At 48.4% G+C, this 15,188-nt stretch overlaps 1 protein-coding gene and 1 non-coding gene across 2 annotated transcripts; one reads left to right on the forward strand and one right to left on the reverse strand.

Moving 5' to 3' along the window:
* Positions 1 to 78: 78 nt before the first annotated feature.
* On the reverse strand, positions 79 to 165 carry TRNAM-CAU (transfer RNA methionine (anticodon CAU)). Its single transcript is given in 2 exon segments — positions 79 to 114; positions 128 to 165. It is a non-coding gene; the product is annotated as a tRNA-Met (tRNA).
* Positions 166 to 6,185: 6,020 nt separating this feature from the next.
* Positions 6,186 to 10,683, forward strand: LOC136543971 (phospho-2-dehydro-3-deoxyheptonate aldolase 1, chloroplastic-like). The gene is made up of 5 exons (XM_066536277.1): positions 6,186 to 6,861; positions 6,969 to 7,246; positions 8,251 to 8,527; positions 8,607 to 8,852; positions 10,112 to 10,683. The coding sequence occupies exons 1-5, from the start codon at positions 6,301 to 6,303 to the stop codon at positions 10,394 to 10,396; spliced, it is 1,647 nt and encodes a 548-aa protein (XP_066392374.1). The 5' UTR covers positions 6,186 to 6,300; the 3' UTR covers positions 10,397 to 10,683.
* The last annotated feature ends 4,505 nt before the right edge of the window (positions 10,684 to 15,188 follow it).

Below are 15,188 nucleotides of genomic sequence, written 5' to 3' on the forward strand. Positions count from 1 at the left end.
TAGAAAACTGTAGAAAAAAAAAGAAAGAGAAAGGAGAAGACACAAAAAAGAAAGTAGAAAACTAAAGAAAAAAAAGAATGGGGTGAGAGAGGCTCGAACTCTCGACCTCAGGATCACTCGCTTTAGCTATGAGACCTACGCGCTAGCCAACTGCGCCACCACCCCGCTTGTTATAGTCTGTCGAATTAGATGCAATTTTAGTTTTTAATAATCCGAGGGGATTGGAAAAAAAAAAACTTGCGAGGGCCAAAATCTCCCTCAATCCCCGCGGACTGAAGCTAATCGGACAAGCTCTTAAGAAGATTATTATATTTCTTTTAAAAAAAACTCTCCTATCATTGGACTCCAGAGGCGATTTTGAAGCTAAACGAATAAGTTTTTTTTTTTAAAAAAAAAACTCTCCTTTCGTTGGGCTCCATGCCTTCCTTTTGTAGCCCAACAATGTAATCCAGGTCCAAGGTAGTCTAGGCTGGGCCGAAACTGTGCAACAGTCAAAGGTTGCAATGGCACACAAATGGTTGCGGCTGTTGCGAAAATAATTCATGTGGATAGAGAGGGGCCGCGGATTTGGCCATCGATCAGGTCCACCACCGACCCTTGTATTTCAAAATAAAATCACTTTCTTCGTTTGACCGTGTATTGGAAAAAATAGAGTAATGTTCCTTGGTCCACCGCTCATCGGATTTGAAACATGAGGGATCAAGTTGAGACTTGAGAAGTATCTTGGTCGCATTCATATATTGACACAATAGTTAAGAGGTTTGGGACTTTTCTGGATGTGTTCATTTTCTCCATGTGTCTGATAATACTAATGGCAAACTAAAGGTGTCGTGTTTTTTTGGGTAACATGGCTCTTGGCTTATAAATGTGCAGGTGTTGGATGCCCCAAGGTGGTCGCCAGGCGATATGGCACATCAATGTATGCTTTGACTTGTAACTAGAATGACTTAAGAATTAATTTCCCTTACATCTACTTAGTCTTGCTATTGCTATCATAAGAGTACTCTGAGTGTTTATTTATCATTTATATATATTATCTTATCTCTTGATTTACCCATGTTTAGAGTATAAGGTTGGTTGGTTTATTCATCCATCGTAAGTATAAGTCATCAATATTTTCTTTGTCAGTAAAATATAAATAACGATACCTGAAATACTACTGGATAAAGTGCTACAATGGTATATCTGTGCGCTTACAGAATTCCTCAAATATATATTCTTTCTAAGTCACAATAAATTACCATAAGTATTTCTTAGTGTCATTAGTAGCAGTGATGCTAAGAAATACAAACATTGGGCCTCAAAACCAGGATTGACGAGTGAGAGAACGCCTTGGTCTCTAAATTGTATCACTCAAACAAACAAGCTACTCTAGCAAAACTAACTACAACTAGCAATAGCTACTGGAAAGGCAACTAAAACAAGCTATCACTAGAGCTACTTCTACACTAAGCTAGTCAAGCAACTAACACACAAGACGAGTATATGAATGTAATTGCAAGAGTTGTAGTAAGCAAACCACACGGGCAAGTGAGATGAAAGCGTGGTATTTAATTTTGCGAGAACTGCTTTCCGTTTCAAGTCTAGCAAGATTGTGTGTCGTACCAACCGAAAGTAAACTTTACCTATAGCTAATGAATACACAGCTATATAACAAGTGATACGATCAAAACGAAGTAACCGTCAGACAACATCTGTCGATTTATTTGAGGCATGTGGACCGCTGAACTCCAGGATCGGACACACATCATTCACGGATATGTTTTCCTGTGTGTTGATCAACCAGAACTCTGTGGATGAGCTAATGATGGAGATGGAGGCCGGCGGCCGGCGGGGTTGGTGAATGGTGGTAATGTCATAGTGCGGTACTTCATTCTTCTGCTGTGCTTGGTGTGGCAGGTGAATTTTCCTGCAATTTCTAGTCATCGAATGAAAAAAAAAAAAACAGCGAAGAAGAGCCCAAGAAGGATTGGAAAACGCATTAAAAAAAAGAATTGGAAACGCTCAAACTCAAAAGGCTTTTTCTTGACACAAAAAAAATGTCCAAGGCACCCACCCAGTCATCCATGGTTCGGATTTGGGTAGGTAAAGTTTGGAAATTAATCAAGGTGTCCCAGCGCGGGATTTGGTGGGGCTGAAACTAAAGTAAAGCGAACCAAACATCGTTTCGATCTCCACTCATCCTTGCCGGGACACGTAAGTTGTATATCCTAGTAGTTTCTTCATAACGAAAGAAGAAATTTGATCAAGGGCGCCTTAACAGTTCAAACCGCCGGGCTGCCACCGGTAAGCAAGCTGGAAGCAAGCAAGCTAGCAAGACAGATATTGTTCCCTGGGAGGAGGGGACAATATCCGAGTACAAGCAACAGGAAGCCGAGCTAGGAATAGGGTAGGCAAGCTAGAGCACTATAGACAGATATGGTTCCCTAGGAGGAGGGAAGGAGGGAACCATATCGGAGAGGAAAATCAACATGGAAAATTAGTTGATCACAAGAATGGATATGAAGGCCAAAACATTCAAACAAGGATTACGATTATTGTAGAAAACATATTTCAATGTATGTCAACTGTTGATACAAATAAAACTTGACTTGAGGATGGCAAAGGTTGGGTGAAGGATTAAGAAAGGATTTAGCTTTGAAGAACTAGGTGAAGGTGAAGGATAAGTGACCGTTTGGCACCAAGGAACCAAGACTAGGCCCAGTTAATTGTGAGCAGGCTAGTCCTGTGTAAACCGGCTCAAGCCGATTTCCTTTCTCTAAAAAACCCCCAGCCATTAGTTATGTGGGAGGGCAATTTAAACCCCATCTCATAGCTATAAGCCTTATGAGAGATCCAAATTCACCCTTTATAGGATTTGGGTGATGTTTAAGATGTCTATTGAATTGGAGAGCAAGAGTGGTGCCTTTGTGAGCTTGTGAGAGTGGTGATTCGGACTCTGATAAATAAATGATGCTCCTCCTTGTTTAGTTTGCCTCACATTCATATTTATATTGCATTCATTTCATTTATTTGAACTTCTGCTTGTGTCTACTCGGTTGTGTGTCTGTGGGTGTAGGAGCACTTTACATAAGTTGAAAAACACCCAAGAGACTACACAACACCTTGGATTGAAGTGGGGGAGGAAAAAGAACAAAAATACCTTATTTTTATAGGTTGTAGGAAAAAACTGGCCTGGACCGGTATAGAGATGTTTGGATCAAATAGGGAAAAAAATGCCCTAGACGATCGGACCAACCAATATAAAACCAACACATGTCAGTTTTAAGCTTTTCTTATTTGCTATTTTTTATTGTTGTTTTTGCACAAACTTGTATTGGGCTCTATTCAATCATCCGCCTCTAGGCATCGAATCGGTCCTTACAGCTGCAACTGCTTTGTTCTTAGATTTATTTTAATTACACAGTACAAACGTACACACTCATACATGCACATACATTCACCAATATAAATACACGAGCATACAGCCTACCCTACCCTATGAGCACCTCAAAAAAAAACTGAGCCGATTGGTTGTGGGCATGAACATTGAGCATTTAAAAATGGTATGAGTAGCTCTATCTAAAGATTTAAAAATGGTATGAGTAGCTCTTATAAATTTCCTATATTTTTTAATCATTTTAGAAAAATCAGTGTGGAACTCAAATTACTCTTGTTTTATAGAAAGAATAGTTGCCACATGGGTAATTGGCTTAGTTAATTGTGCATGCAACTATAATTTGGGTGCTTGCATGCAGCCAAGCGAATGGGGATTGAGCAAATAGAGAAAACGTGCAGGGTAGAGTTGATATAATATTTTGGGACGAAAAGAGTATATATTATAATAATCTAGCACCGTGATCGATTCCGAAGGTCAAACCATGTGTTGGCGTGCATTGCAAGTGGCAGGACCAAAAAGCAAGGTTTCGATAAACCAAAGCAAATCTCTACCAGGGGCGAATCTAGCCTACGTTACCGGGGTCGCATGACCCGATGACTTCGGCAAAATTAGTAGAGAAGTACTGTTTATCATAATCCATCAACGACGATGACCCTACTGTATAGATGTGATGACCCTGGTGAACTTCATGGCTGGATTCGTCCCTGATCTCTACCGATCTAAATTGTCGACACGCTAATCTTATTTTCCGGACGTGTTCATAGATATACGGTGTGTGCATCAGCATGTGTTCTGTTTTTTTTTTTTTTGTGTGTGGAAACGATCAGCATGTGTGTTTACATAGGTGAGTGAGTAAGCGTAATTGTGTCATCATCTGCGCTGTGGTTATTAGGTTGGGGGAAAAAAACTAGTGTGGTGCGGTGTGTGGACAAGAGCAGCTTGCGGCCCACACAAGCCCGATGGATCCGATCTCACTGGGCCAGGCTCGGGTGCCCATGCCCACCGTCCAGACACGCTGGCCCCACCTGCAGCGAGGCGGCGTGAGCCTGGGGGCTGGGGCTGCGCAACGAACGGTCCCGGGTGCGGGTGCCTCTCGTGCGACAGTTCGGGCGCTTTAGGGTGGGGCCCGGTGGTCCAAGGTGGCACGCTCGTGAGCGGGGTAGGTCGAGGTGTCCTCCACTCCATGGTGGTGGTTACAGCAGTTGATGCCGTCGTCGTCAATTGTCCAGGCTCGGCGGCTTGCACGGCCGAGCGCCCGAGCCGAGCACACGGCTCGTCTGCCGTTCTCGTTCGGCTCGAGTGCAGCGCAGGTAGGCTTCTCTGTCAGTACGAGTAGAGTAGTGCAGCGCCCGAGCCCAACACATGGCTGATCGTTGATTAGCAGCTCGTTTTTAGTGTAAAAGTTTATTAAGGATTCTTCTGGGCTCTTGCTGCATGCTCACCAACTGCCGCAGCAGCCCGCTCTGGCGAGCAAGTCAAAAGAATGACGAAGGAGACTCGCACCGCACCTAACAGCAATCAAACTCGAAAACACTGCTGCAGATACATGCACGGGACACAACAAGCCTTTTTTTTTAACCCTTTCTTATATAAAAAATACGATGGGTAGATTTGTTTAGTGGGGCTGTAGTGCGCGTCAATGCCCACCATTAAACCATGTGGAGGACTGAGTCTAGTTAATTATTGACGTACCGTAGTCATGCCACTAGCATATAATAAGATCGAGGATATCTAGCCATGGCATGCATGCATGATGTCCAAAATCTGCTTGTTGCAAAGTTTTTTCTTTTCTTTTCTGGAATGTTATCCCACACTCGAGTGTTTCTCGAGCGTGCAACACTCGATCGATTTCTACAGCAAAATCCGACCTCTCTCACTCTTCTTCTCCAAGTCCGGCGGGCATAGAAGGGGGTTCGGGGGAGGGGAGGGGGGGGGGGGGGGGGGGGGGGGGGGGGGGGGGGAGAGGAAGGCTGTCTAGGCGATGGGGATGTTGGCTGGGCGGTTTAGGGGCTTGGTGGCGGTGGAGGTGGCCGCGCCAAGTCGGGACGGGGGAGGGGGGCATGGCTAGAGCTCGCCGCGGAAGGCGAAGATCGGGGAGGGGAAGAAGGAGGCCGCCATAGTCGCGCTAGGGTTTCGCCGGAACTCTGTGGCCGTGGCTGCAGCAGGGCGGTGGGCGACGGAGGAGGCGAGGAGGAAGATGAACAATGGAATCAAGTGTTGCAATACCCGAGTGCACTATAGATCTGACTTTTTTTAAGTAAAGGACATGTCTAATAGTATCTAAAAATTATAAAAGGTGCTGGTTTGTTCAATTTTTTTCAAAAAACAAAGTACGGAAAATTTTTGGAAGCTTTGTTGTATACGTCAAAGGAGTCGTCTTCATGGTTCATGCGCTAGACGTACGCCGAGACGCGACACAATGATAGATGCACGCCACTGGTGCTCAAACTAGGAATCGCTAGCATACACACATCTAGAACAAACCGCAAGCTTACACGTGTCGTCTGTTGCCCGGTTAACATCACCGCATAGTCCAATTTTAATTTCCATCATCACCCACCATCACCGCTAATCACCGGATTACCAGCCCGGCTAAGCAAGCAAGCAAATCAGCTCGAAACCGAGCCGAACCACGACCCACTCACGACATGGCCCCACCGGTCATCCACTCATCCTCCTGCTTCACCAGCGGGTCGCTTTATCCAACTACCGCGGCTCCTGCCTCCTGGTGTCTCTCAACTCTGGCACGTCTCGCTCTCACCAACTCCGGCTCCGGCCGCGTATAAGTACCCCCGACCCCGCTGCTCTCCGACCCAGGAGACACCGCGCCCGCCATACGCACGCACCGCCTCCTCCGCTACCCGTCTACGCGAACCCTAACGTTAGATTAAATTGTCCTCGCCGCTGCATTCCGCTCCGCAATGGCCCTCAACAACGCCGCCGCCGCCGCGGCAGCCGCCATCTCCGGCGGGTCCGCCTCGCAGCCCCGCCGCGCGCCGTCGTCGCTGCTCCCGGTGAGGCGCCGCTGCGCCGTCCGCGCCGTGCACGCCGCGGAGCCGTCGAAGAACCCCGGCGTCGTGGTCCCGGCCGCCGCCAAGACCTCGTCGCCGGCGACGACGGTCGCGCCCGAGAGCGACGCGGCCCCGGCCCGTGCCACGAAGGCGCCGCCGGCGGCGAAGTGGGCGGTGGACAGCTGGAGGATGAAGAAGGCGCTGCAGCTGCCGGAGTACCCGAACGCGGCGGAGCTGGAGGCGGTGCTCAAGACCATCGAGGCGTTCCCGCCCATCGTCTTCTCCGGGGAGGCGCGCCACCTGGAGGAGCGCCTCGCCGACGCCGCCATGGGCCGCGCCTTCCTCCTCCAGGGCGGCGACTGCGCCGAGAGCTTCAAGGAGTTCAACAGCAACAACATCCGCGACACCTTCCGCGTCCTCCTGCAGATGTCCGCCGTCCTCATGTTCGGCGCCCAGATGCCCGTCGTCAAGGTACGATTCGACGACACGGCGCACGAAATTTCCTCCCCTTTTCAGGCTGATCTGATTTTTTTTAGATGATGACCTATACACGTGTTCGATTGTTGGTGCGCCTGCAGGTTGGTAGGATGGCCGGCCAATTCGCGAAGCCGAGGTCGGAGCCGTTCGAGGTCAGGGACGGCGTCAAGCTGCCCAGCTACCGGGGCGACAATATCAACGGCGAGGCGTTCGACGAGAAGAGCCGCGTGCCCGACCCACAGAGGATGATCCGCGCGTACGCCCAGTCCGCCTCCACGCTCAACCTGCTCCGGGCTTTTGCCACCGGAGGCTACGCCGCCATGCAGCGCGTCACGCAGTGGAACCTTGATTTCACCGAACACAGCGAGCAGGGCGACAGGTGAAAAAAATCTTCCATGCACTGAGTTGACTGGCAATTTTTTTCCGGGACCACGACAGCTGTGAATTAGTGCTCTCCGAGTCTCCGCTGTGAAAAACGTGGCGTACGGTCGCTGACAGAGATAAATGGCCTGTTTCATGAACTGCATCCCCGCGTATATTTCCCTATCAATGTTGAGCAAATTTTTGATTTGAAAAGGACAGAAAAGGTAGTGTTGCACGAACGTGGGGGGGGGGGGGGGGGGGGGGGGGGGGGGGGGGGGGTGGTTATCGAAACCTGTCCAAACACATAGATCTCTCGTGAAAAGTAACTATCACCAAATTACATTTTTTGTGGCAACCATTCAGTTATATTCTTATAGCAAATGAATCTTGAAGTTACTAGACTCACTCAGGTAAGTAATTGTCATAGTCAGATCCGAATTGTACTGTGTGACCTTTTTTGACAGGACTGTCTTTGTCCACACCCTCCATCCTTCTCCCACACTTCTTTTTCATTAACTTTTCATATTTTTCTCCTTTTTTCCGAGGTTAAATGTTAAATTCATGGACCATACAAACTTTAATATGTACTCTTTCGGTTCCAAATTATAAGATATTTTCTAGATTCATAACTTTTGATATATACATTACACTATGTCTAGATGTATAGCAAAAGTAACATATTTAGAAAAGACAAAACGTCTTATAATCTGGAATAGATGGAGTATTATTTTGTAGTTTGAATTATCAATTTAAAATCTCAAATTTTATACCCCCACCAAGGGACTACGACCTCTTACATATGTTAGTCTACTACTCCTATATGGAATATGGTAGTGGCGAACAACAATCCAGTCCAGCTTCAATAACAGCTATTCAAATATTGATATGTCTATTATCGAATTGTTTTGGTGATTCCTCTTAAAAAATGTTATGGTGGAAAATTGTTAAGTTTTCGTCCATTTCGTTGGTTGTGCCGTTGTCTATTGATGTGACCAAGTGAGCATTGTTGGGATGCTGTAGGTACCGTGAATTGGCACATCGGGTTGATGAAGCCCTTGGCTTCATGTCTGCAGCTGGCCTAACACCGGACCACCCCTTGACGACGACTACCGAGTTCTGGACCTCACATGAGTGCCTCCTCCTACCTTACGAGCAAGCTTTAACCCGCCAAGACTCCACCTCTGGTCTTTTCTACGATTGCTCTGCCCACATGCTCTGGGTTGGTGAGCGCACTCGCCAGCTTGATGGTGCCCATGTTGAGTTCCTCAGGGGTATTGCCAACCCTCTTGGCATCAAGGTGAGTTAAAACCAACTTTTCATTAACAAAACAAAATACAGTAACCACATGTTCTAATCATAGGAAAAATGGTCTGCAGGTAAGTGACAAAATGAACCCCAGCGACTTGGTGAAGCTGATCGATATACTGAATCCAACAAACAAGCCTGGGAGAATCACCGTTATTACAAGGATGGGGGCAGAGAACATGAGGGTGAAGTTACCTCACCTTATCCGTGCGGTCCGCCAGGCAGGACAAATTGTCACCTGGATCACTGATCCGATGCACGGGAACACCATCAAGGCTCCTTGCGGTCTAAAGACTCGTCCATTTGACAACATTCTGGTATGTTCCCTTTATCTATAAACTGCGTTTTTGTATGGCTTTCACCAGTATGATACAACATGGTCAATTTGGTTGCATATTTATATTTCGAGTATATATATGTGTTCCTTTAGTTCTCATATGGTATGCGACACCATTAGCATAAAGAAGAAAAAAGAATGAACATTTGGTTGCACAGTTTGAATCATAGTGGGATCAAACTGTTGTTGCAACTGGTCGTTTAACTAGTTGGCTACTTTGTTACTTGTCAGTACAAAAATTGGTCACTGATCAATACTGCCAGAAGTTTGTATGCTCTGAGAAGAATCTAGACCCGTAGAAACATAGTTATGGAATGTTGTGTCATGTACTGATACAGATGCCCATCTTAGGTTCCATAATGATGGTGGCTCTTAGACTAGTATGCTATAATAGTTTTGATCACTATCCTAGGTGGTCACAAGATAGTGCATGTTATATTCTGAAGTTTGATGATACGGTCCTTGATGCTAGTGGGTCTACTGAAATCAGTAGTTGCTGATGTGGGGTTGGAATATGGAGGTTGGGCAGTCTTGTAATTTTAAAAACTTATAGTGCGTTAAGCATCTTTCTTGGACAAATGATTGATTTGGGTTTTTCCTGCAACCGCTGCGATAGTGACTTTGGTTGATGAATAAAGCAAGATGTTTAGGGGCTTAAGTTCAAGGGGAGAGGATGGTAGCAGTAGATACTGTTTTTCTGGAATCTGGAGGGCCCCCCTACAGTAGGTTACATTAAGACAAAAACAGAGTCAAGTTTACAAAAAAGAAAAGTCGCCAATCAAGAAACGAAAAAAACAAAGAGACTTATGTCAAATATAAATCATTTACTTAACCTGATGTATCTCTTGTACGTCACACAGAAACTACTTATATATGCATTCCGTAAAAGTTTCTAGTAGAGCTGAAAAAAAAAACAATCTGTCTTGGAAAGATGACTAATATTTGGTCACCAAATTGTATGAATCCTAGGTACCATTAGACCAAATATACTTCTTCTTGTATATGTTGAAAGTTTTTTTTTTAAATGGCTTTTCAATGTTCATTGATTGAGTCATTGAGGTACCTGCTCAATGATGGTTATGCCCACATAATAAATCACTTAAAACGCTGCCTGCTCTATTCTTCTTATTTCATACGGTTGGGATCATTGGATAGCATAAGTTAGTCATGCTTCTTTAATGTGCATGACTTTTGCAGGTACCGTGACGGACTAACCATGAACTTTTTCATCTGTCACAGGCTGAGGTACGGGCCTTCTTTGATGTGCACGAGCAAGAGGGAAGCCACCCTGGAGGTGTCCACCTTGAGATGACTGGGCAAAACGTAACTGAATGCATTGGCGGGTCACGCACCGTGACCTTCGATGACCTGAGCGACCGCTACCACACCCACTGCGACCCCAGGCTGAACGCGTCCCAGTCTCTGGAGCTCGCGTTCATAATCGCCGAGAGGCTGAGGAAGAGGAGGATCCGGTCATCGTCTGGGCTCAACAACATCTTGCCCTTGCCGCCTTTTGGTTTCTGAATTCTGAATGGGTAGACGGGCCGGAAGGAGAGATGTATGTGTGCATGTATTCCATTAGTTGGTGTCTGCTCTTGGTAAAAATCATATGCCCTGAGCTTAGTGCATGCTGGGGAGGAGCTGCTTGAATTTTTATCGTTTGCCTTGGTAAATACTAGTGTGTAATGCTATGACTGCATTCGTCGACACTAAGTTTTCTATTTATATCATGTATGTATAAGATAATGAATAATGCTGCCATGTAGAGGAGTTGGCTTTGTGAATAAGTTACTGTCAGTTGTTTGCTTCAACTCGCCTTCAGCCTTCCACTTGGTGTGTCCTTTTTTCAGAACTAGTGAAAGGGAAAGGAAGGGTGAGCACAATAAGCGCATCCCGACTTCCCGAGGGAGTAGAAACTACCGTAGAAATTCTATAAAATGAGATACAGAACAGGAATGGCCTGTATTTGGACTTGGAGGATATTCCTTTTGTGATGGAACGTGAGAAGGAAAAACGATGCAGATCTGAAATGGTGCGCATTTCTGAAGAAGAGCTTGAAGGAAACAATCAGGTCTGCGATGGCTGCGGGAGACATTCATAGAAAATTGGGTCATTGGTCTTGTTTTGAAAGAACGATTAGTTCTGGTTTGCTAATGCATGGGATAGATTGACAAGATCAGCCATTAACGATAAAAGTCTGGAATTTTTTATGATGAGAACATTCTGAAACAGCAATTATTTTCCCCATAATGTAGTAGTCAGGTGACGCTGTACTGCAGGATGGCCTCTGGTACGAGGATGAAATAATTTCTGCAGAACAAAACGATAAGCTGATTGCACCTTTCAACTGCTACCACTTCTTCTGAGCAAAGGCCGTCATGGTGACCCTATTGATTATCAAAACCATTTACATCGTCCACGATCTTGCTAACAACAAAATCTGGGGGTTCATTTACCCAATTACAATCATATTTACGTGGAAAAAAGAAAATTCTAGCTATTACATGTGCTGCTGCTTCATTTGCTTCTCTCTCTTTTTTTTTTACAATGGGTGAACTCAACACTTCTAATCTTCTCGTTGCTGCTTTATTTCCATACTTCCACTTGAATATTGTTGCAGCGGGTAGAATTTGCCAAAACTAATGCAATACTGTAGCATCAATTAACACTAGGTAGGCAATTAAAGGATTGAATGATTGCAGAAGCAAAAAAAAAAAAAACATTTCTCTAATTCCAAAAATTCCTTGATTAGTGCTTTGGACAGATTTACTTCGAGCTATCAAAACTGATGACGTTTAAAAACAAGAACCGCGATAGACCTCAAACTTTGGCAAAATAAACTAGGTGGAATTCTTGAAACAACCCAGCAAAAATTGTATCGATCAGGCTTCTAGTATAGACGTACTGATGAAACGAGGTTTCTATTGCAGATAATGACGATCTGACATTATAAGCCGGCAACACTGTGTCCCTGTCCATTCAAAAAAAGCCGGCAACCCGTGACCAGCTTGCGTTACACCAAAATACTGGAGCTCTCCTGCCGTCCCAGAAAGATAGGGAAGGGAAGGGAAGTCCCGCCGGAGGGGTGGGAAATCGTCGTGTCCTCCTCGCCTCCGTGAGGACTTGATGCGAATGCGGAATGCCAGCGGCCAGTGACGCCAGCACGAGGACGGAGTCATGGTCGTCCGCGCATACCCTCGCCCATCAGATTCAAGCCGATCCATGTCAGGCGGGCCTTGCTCTCCACAGCGGCAGTTGCCTAGGGTACCTAAAAGATAATTTACTTGTGGAATCCTTTCCTTTGTTCATGGTCATTCTTCTGCTGAAAGTTTCGCTTGAATATGTGTCAGCCATTCGGAAGAACAGGGAGGATTGGGGAAGGGGGAAGAGACGAGCAGGGGCGAGGACAGGTCTGGATTCAGAAAGTTTTGGTCTTTTGGATGATCTCTCTCTTCTCTCGATTACTTCACCCACTCGGGGCCTTGTCGAAACACCCTGGGCTTCATCTTCTACCGCCTCCTCTGCCTTTTCTTGCTCTCCTTCATCTGTTGCCGGCAGTCGGCACAGCAGCATCCTCGCTGACAATGTGCACCAAAACCTGGCCAGGTTCTAAAGTCATAGTAGATGACTAGATGAGCATCCGTCAGATTCTTGGCACGCCAGATAGCCACATCTGGAACCAACTTTAGTCGCAGATATATACCTGTCCTTTTTAATTAAGCTCCAGAAAATTCGTGTCGTGCCGTCAAATTTTATTTGGCACGACACAATGGTGGTGCGATTATATAGTGCTATATATACACCCGTACCAATGCCTTAATAAATCGCAAAAGTCATTTCCACCCTCTACAAAAAGTAAACATCCCATCAAACCTAAGATTCCACACCAAGTCATCACTAACCAAAAGAAGATGGAAGAAGAATGTGATTCGATTTCGAACATCAACTACATCTATCTGCTGAGACACATGTGCGGTGGTGCTAAGTTTGGTTCTGTCGTTAGTTAGTTTTTTCTTTTGGCGAGGCTTTTATTCAGTTTCTTTCTGCGCCCAGTAGTTAATTCCAATTTCCGCGTGTTAATACCGCGTGTTTTTGGACCTCATCACTCGCGACTGCCTTACGGTTCACGCGTTATCGACTAGGTTACGTATTTCTGTTGTGTTTCTAGCCGCCAAAGCAGCAAGGGAGGCGCCCATGGCCCAAATCCGGTTCCCCGCTATAAATAAGAGCTTTTTACATGTGTGTCATTATGAAAGATGGTTCTGATCTATAGACCACTAAAAAGTTCAAACACACCCTGGTGTCATGACGCTAAACTTTCTTGCCTTCAACGTTATTTCGTCCACCTTCCGTTCGTTTTTCACCATTTGACAGCTCTGACATGTGGGTCTAGCCAATAAAGATGTCCAAGATGCCCTTCTCTACTACCCCTGTCCCCTCTCTCACGCTCACACACCGGAACGTTCATGCCAGCGGGTCGGGAAGGGAGGGAGACGCCACGCCGGTCAAGGAAGAGAGTCACCGCCACCAAGGGCCGCCGTGCACGCCGTCAGGCCGGTACCACTGCTGGGGCTGCCGTGCGCTGATCTGGCCACACCGCCGCCGAGGCTCGCCGTGCGCGCGGGTCAGACCGCCGCTGGGGCTGCCGCAAGCACGAGTCAGACTGACGCTGGCGCTGGGGCTGACGTGCATGTGGATCCGCCCGCGGTGGCGGCGGTACTCGATTCCGCCGGCGACGGCGACAGAGATCTCCGCGGGCGGGCGTGGCCGCGTTGGCGCAGGAGGCCGGTTGCTGGTGCTGACGACGACGCATTGGACATCTCCCTCCCTCTTCTCGCCCGTGCGGGCCTGGCCTGGATCGCTCGCCGCACCATGCTGAAATGCGACCGCATCTCCTCCGCCTTGTCTTGCTCCTCCTCGCCGGCGGCCGCGTGCCGTCACATCCACACACCCCCGTCGCCGCCGCGGCAGCAGCAGCAGCACGGCAACGGCACCAACGTATCCACCATGGCGCTCGCCGTCGTCGCGTCGCTCCTCGCGCTGCTCCTGCTCTACCTCTGCGCCGCCATCGTGGTGCGCCGGTTCCGCTCCCGCGGCGTAGTGGTGCGGGAGCCGGCGGCGGTGGGGTATTCCTCGGTGGCATCCCACACCACGACGTTCCTCCGCTGGCACGGGCTCCACCACCACCGTCCGTCCTTCACCTACGAGCAGCTGCGCGCCGCCACCGCGGGCTTCGACGTGGCATGCAAGCTCGGCGACGGCGGCTTCAGGACGGTGTTCCTCGCGTACCTCCCGCCCGCCGACCGCCCCGCCACCATCAAGCACCTCCACGTCCCGCCGTCGCCGTCCCCGTCATTCCCCTCGTCCTGGCGCGGACAGTGGCGGACTCGTCGAGCCCGTGAAGTAGGCACCCGGCTAGGGAGTGAAACGCCGAGGATGGGAGCTCACCAGCGTCGGCGCGGATAGCGTCCGTGACGACCTCGACCGGGGGTGCAGGAGACTGTGGCCGTGACGAGCTCCGCCAGGCGCAGGATACGACGGTCGCGGTGAGCTCAGCTGGGGAGTCGGTGCGCGTGGGGCCGGGGAGTCCGTGCGCGCTGGTGGTGTGGCTGGCGCGATCATGTGTGAGGGTGGCTGGGCCGGGGAGGCTGTGCATGCGGGCGGCAGGGCCGTGCTTCGCCTCCTCCGGTGGAGCAACAAGAAAGATCGCGGCACCAAGATGCGACTACTCGGATGGGGCGTAGGAGCGGCACCAAGGTGGAGCCATGGGGTCCGTCCATGGAATGGCGCTGGAACTGGAACTGCCATAGCCTGCCGTTGCCGTTGTTGCTCGATGGAATCGAGATCATCTCCTAGACTCCTACGCAGTGCACCTGGACGGACACGCCATCTTCATGTCCACGAAGGTGGAGACCCAGCGCTTCGACGCCCGCCACGGCTTGTGGGGGTACCCATCACCCAACGTGGTGTTACCAGGAGCAGCAGCAGCTGTGTTTGATTCACTGCACTAGCACTATGGCACTGTGGCAGGGTGGAGGAGGTTAGCAGATAGCAGCGGAAGTGCGTTGCGGGCTTACGGCACTTTGCGGGTTGCCGCTCCAACACACAAATAGAGAGCGGCGAGATGTGGGCTGCCACGTCAGCTCACATAACACTTGCAGTTGATGCGGACGCGGGGTGGGCGTGGGCTGCCCACCGCCGCCCACTTGCATCCTTAGCGCAGGGGCACGCGGCACCAGCAGCAGCAGGGAATGCACGTGGCCAAGCGGCATTCTGCCGAGCACCTGGCAGGTGCCGAGTAGGCACCTTGGAATCT

Source organism: Miscanthus floridulus, chromosome 1 (genome assembly GCF_019320115.1).
Source record: "Miscanthus floridulus cultivar M001 chromosome 1, ASM1932011v1, whole genome shotgun sequence".
Taxonomy (NCBI): domain Eukaryota; kingdom Viridiplantae; phylum Streptophyta; class Magnoliopsida; order Poales; family Poaceae; genus Miscanthus; species Miscanthus floridulus.

Excerpts from the sequence above, each read along its gene's own strand:
- LOC136543971 (XM_066536277.1), top strand. The coding sequence starts at position 6,301 with ATGGCCCTCAACAACGCCGCCGCCGCCGCGGCAGCCGCCATCTCCGGC. Across the intron at positions 7,247-8,250 it reads CACAGCGAGCAGGGCGACAG|GTACCGTGAATTGGCACATC; the intron begins GTGAAAAAAATC and ends GGGATGCTGTAG. Across the intron at positions 8,528-8,606 it reads CCAACCCTCTTGGCATCAAG|GTAAGTGACAAAATGAACCC; the intron begins GTGAGTTAAAAC and ends AATGGTCTGCAG.